The sequence below is a fragment of the Plasmodium falciparum genome, assembly GCF_000002765.6.
Source record: "Plasmodium falciparum 3D7 genome assembly, chromosome: 10".
Taxonomy (NCBI): Eukaryota; Apicomplexa; class Aconoidasida; order Haemosporida; family Plasmodiidae; genus Plasmodium; species Plasmodium falciparum.
Window position 1 is genome coordinate 730,001 of NC_037281.1, and position 5,000 is coordinate 735,000.

General features: G+C 19.5%; 2 protein-coding genes across 2 annotated transcripts in view; one reads left to right on the forward strand and one right to left on the reverse strand.

Annotated features, from left to right (window-relative positions):
• PF3D7_1018300 (peptidase, putative) overlaps positions 1-2,856 on the reverse strand; it is a gene marked incomplete at both ends in the record, with an annotated part of 3,048 nt that extends 192 nt beyond the window's left edge. Inside the window, one exon of the mRNA XM_002585361.1 lies at positions 1-2,856. This exon is cut by the window's left edge and continues 192 nt beyond it. Within this exon, the coding sequence (XP_002585407.1) occupies positions 1-2,856 (2,856 nt within the window).
• A 1,865-nt stretch (positions 2,857-4,721) lies between these two features.
• The window catches only part of PF3D7_1018400 (conserved Plasmodium protein, unknown function), a gene marked incomplete at both ends in the record, with an annotated part of 1,017 nt that continues 738 nt past the window's right edge, over positions 4,722-5,000 (forward strand). The window contains 2 exons of the mRNA XM_001347427.2: positions 4,722-4,779; positions 4,886-4,934. Of these exons, the coding sequence (XP_001347463.2) occupies positions 4,722-4,779; positions 4,886-4,934 (107 nt within the window). The remainder of the gene's footprint in view (positions 4,780-4,885; positions 4,935-5,000) is intronic.

A 5,000-nucleotide genomic window follows, 5' to 3' on the forward strand; every position in this document is an offset into this window, starting at 1 on the left:
AAGGGCTGGTTCATAATATTGATCACCTATACATTGAGTTCTTTGTGTACATTTTTCATTTGATGTATGAAAGCTTTTTTTATTTGCAAAACCTACTTTATAATTTTCTTGATCAACAACTACATAAAAATTATTTAAAACATAAGTACCAAATTTAATTAATGGTTTTGTTGTTCTAGCGCTATTCTCGGTTGACCTACCATCATGTACATCAGGTATAACACATAGATAATTTTGATTATTCTTTTTATCGTTTATAATTAAATTATCTAATGGTATATAAATAGCTTGTTTCTCATTTTTCTTTTCATTCTTCCCTTTATTTTCCGATTCAGGAGAACTATAAATGTTATTATCACTGACTATGTCATTGTCCGATAGGAAAAATTTTAATGTTGGTAAGGGTCTATTCCTATGATCAACAGAACACATTCTGGGTAAGCTATTTTCTTCATAATCTACATTATCACCATTATTATTGTCATTGTTTTTGTTGTTGTTATTATTATTGTCATTGTTTTTGTTGTTGTTATTATTATTGTCATTGTTTTTGTTGTTGTTATTATTATTGTCATTGTTTTTGTTGTTGTTATTATTATTGTCATTGTTTTTGTTGTTGTTATTATTATTGTCATTGTTTTTGTTGTTGTTATTATTATTGTCATTGTTTTTGTTGTTGTTGTTGTTATTATTAGGGTTCATATTTTTTCTTATACATCTATCGTCATCCTTATTTACTGGGAGGTACTCCATAAGACTTAACCAAAACATTTTTGGGAGTACTAAACATTGGCTACTCAAATCAATTATGGCTTGCCAGTTACTACTATATTTACCAAATATATTTTTATTACATACTTCTAGGTTATATATAGTAAATTGAATAAAAGAATCTGAAAATATACCTCCTCTTTCTCGTGGTTCTGACCAAATAATGTTTCCATATTCTTTACTATAATTACCTATATGTATAACAGAACTAGATGTCTCAAATTCGTTTATATTTTGAACCCCCACATCAACATTTTTGTTATCTATCATATTATCCTTTACATTATTTATATTTTGATCACTCGATTTTTTATTATCTCCATTTTTTTTTAAATCATATTCATAATATAATGTACCTACACTATTAACAGGTGGGGTGGGGTATGTTTTTATAGCATCATTTGGCAAATTTATATCTAAAGCAAATATAGAATTATTGTTTTCTAAAATATTATTCCATGCACTTATATTTCTACAGCTCAATTCTTTCCCAGCCAAACCAAACATACCATCCGTATCTTTAAATAAATTCCAGTCATTATAAAAAGTCATATCTACTACAAGTTTTATATCTACACCTTGGAAAAGAAGATTTGAATTTTCTGATAATTTAACTCTTGGTTTTATGATAATATTATCTCTTTTTAAAATATTATTATTCTGTAAATTATTTTCCACATGTTTAGGATCCATACTTTTATTTTCATTACTCATCATTTTATTAACATCCATTTTCTTCTTTTTATTTCTAATATATTTTGTCTGAACACCCACTAGGTCTATGAACTCTAAATCATCTGACCCTTCAATATGAGTCTCGTTAAATTTTAGAGAATCATAATACACATTAGGATATTGAACCTTGTTTTCTAAATTCAAAGAACTATCCTCATAACATTCATATGGTTTGGTTAGAATAGCGGGGAGACACATTAAATCATTGTTACACCATGTAGAATTTCTTGACATAAGAGGATTATAACAAGTTCTCTTATCATCATCTTCTAAATAACATGCAGGAGAATCTTTCATAAACACATAAACGCCTTCTAATCTACTATTTAATGATAACTTTAAAACTTGGTCACCTACTTTTACTTTTGTATATAAATTATTATTAGGTGTAAAATATATATTTAATATAAGTCCATCGAAATTGTCTTTTGTTTTTTTATTAAAATATTCATAAATATTTTTTTCTTCATTATCATCCATATTATTTGTATCTATATCATGCTTCTTATTAGTTTCTTCTTTCTTCCTTTCTCCTTCTTCCTTATGATTATCTGTTGATAATTTTTTTTCCAATTCTTGACTTATAATATTTCCTGAATTGTTCAGGTCCTTATTCCCCTCCTCCACAGTAGAATCAAAATTAATGTTTTGATGGTTTGATAATGTTTGCTTTTCATAATTAAGAGGGGGATTGGGGGTGAATAATTCTTCATTTTTGTGTTTATTAAACTTTGTAAATTTTGTTTTATCATCATATGTGTAATTTTTATTTTCTTCCGGATGGTTCTTATGACCATCTTGTTGTTTGGGGTGCGTGTAATTATTATAAAGATAATTATTATTATAAAGAGAATTATTATTATAAAAGGAATTATTATTATAAAAAGAATTATTATTATAAAGAGAATTATTATTATTATTGTTATTTATATTATCATTATTTATATTATTATCATTATTTATATTATTATCATTATTTATATTATTATCATTATTTATATTATTATCATTATTTATATTATTATCATTATTTATATTATTATCATTATTTATATTATTATCATTATTTATATTATTATCATTATTTATATTATTATTATTATTTATATTATTATCATTATTTATATTAGTATCACTTAGAAGCCTCTTATTTTTATGTTTGTCATCATAATAATTATTTTTTTTATTTATATCCGAGTCGAGGTCCTCATAATTTTTATAATTCCCTTCCTTTTTTTTAACATGTTTGTTTATTATTTCACCCCTGGATAATACTACTGATATTAATATAAACCATATCAGTATAGCTATCAAATAATACGTTTTGCATTTTTTTTTTTGTACATCCATTAATTCTATACATAAATTATGTTTACATAAAGAATATATAAATATATATATATATAGATATATATATATTTATAAAATATAAATACTGATTTTTTTTTTTTTTTTTTTTTTCTTTTTTTTCTTTTTGTTATATATAATAATTCAAACTCCTGTAGAATTTATTCATATTTATAATAAAATAAATGAACAAACATAAATTTTTAAAAAATAATATATTATTATATATATATTTATATATACTTTACTAAAAAATGAAAAAAAAAAAAAAAAAAAAAAATATATATATATATATAATATATATATTTTTTATATTTACGAATAAATCATGTTATTTTTATCACAAACGGAAAGGCAAGAAATGAAAGAAAAAAAAAAAAAAAAAAAAAAAAAAAAAAAAAAGAAGAAGAAGTTTCTGTAAACATATATTTTTACCAAATTGAACACAAGCATATTTAAATAATAAAATGAATAAAATATTTATGTATATATATATATATATATATATATATATATATATTATAAATATTTATATATAGTTACCTTTTTATTTTTCTTTTTTTTTTTTTCTCAAATTTATAATATATATATATATATATATTAATAAATGTATAATAATAATAATAATATATAAAAATATAATTATTTATTTATAAAAACATTTTTTTTTAATATTAAGCAAAATAAAAAAAAAAAAAAAAATAATGTAATATAAAATATAACAAATTTATAATTATATATTTCTTTAAATATTATATAAATATTATTAAGATTAGTAAAGCTTATTATTATATTATTATTTTGTTTTTATTATTATTTCTCCTTTTTTTTTAAATAATATATATTATATTATATAAAATATAAATAAATATAATTTTTATACGTGTTAGATTATATTTTCTTTTTTTTATAGAGGTACCATTTCATTTTTATATAAAAGAATCACAATGTTCTTTTAAAAAAAGAAAAAAAAAGAATAAATAAATTAAATAAATAAAATGAATATATAATATATATATTATTAAAAAAAAAAAAATATAATTTATATGTTCCCTTTTTCTTTGATTTCTTCGTGTTTTTTTTTTTTTTTTTTTTTTTTTTTTTTGTAATTTTGAACATCCCCCCTCCCCCAAAAAAAAAAAAAGAAAAATGAGGAATTCTTAAAATTATTCAAGTGATATAATATTATTATATAAATATATACACTTATTATTTATACTTTTATTATATACATGTCATTCCTACTATTTATTATAAAGGTTTATTATATATATATAATATAATTTTTTTTTTTTTTTTAATAAGGAACATATAATATATATATATATATATATATAATTAAAGAAAAGGAAAAAAAAAGTTCTTATTAATGTATATACAAAAATACACAACTAAAAGAGCTATCTTTTAACATATGTTAAAAGCGTGTTGTTCTTTTTATAAGAGCCCTTTTTGTTAATAAAGTTTTTTCATATTATCGTTATATTATATAATTTTTGAATATAACCAAATAAAAACATATACATATATATATATATATATATATCTTATTTATATTAAAGTCACCTTGTTTAAATTTTAATTACTCCGTTTTTTTTTTTTTTTTTCTTCTTCGTAGTTTTGTTGTGACAATAAAATAAAAACGTTGTTATAATCTTATAATTGTGTTAACCAAAAAATTATATTTTGTTTTATAGTAGTTAATTAAAAAGTCATACATTATTCATAAATGAATAAATATATATATATATATATATATATATATATATATGTATGTACTAACAGTTAATAATATATTATTTAATTTTTTAAAAATAAAAAGACAATAATCTTACAATCCTGTCTTTTGTTTTATTCTTTTATAAAAAATGGATAAGTTAGCTTTAGAAGCTTTTTATGTGAAAAAAAGGAAATCTTTTAAAAACAGTAAATGAGAAAATTTTCTTCTAGACCGTTAAAAAAAAAAAATATAGATATATATTAATATTTATATTTATATTTATTTATTTATTCTGATTATTACCATATACAGTTTATTATAAACTTCAATCACTAATTATGTTAACGAAAGAAAATAAAAGGTTTGTTTTTTTTCATATCTTTTAAATGAAAAAATTATCCTACACAATAGAAATATATATATATAT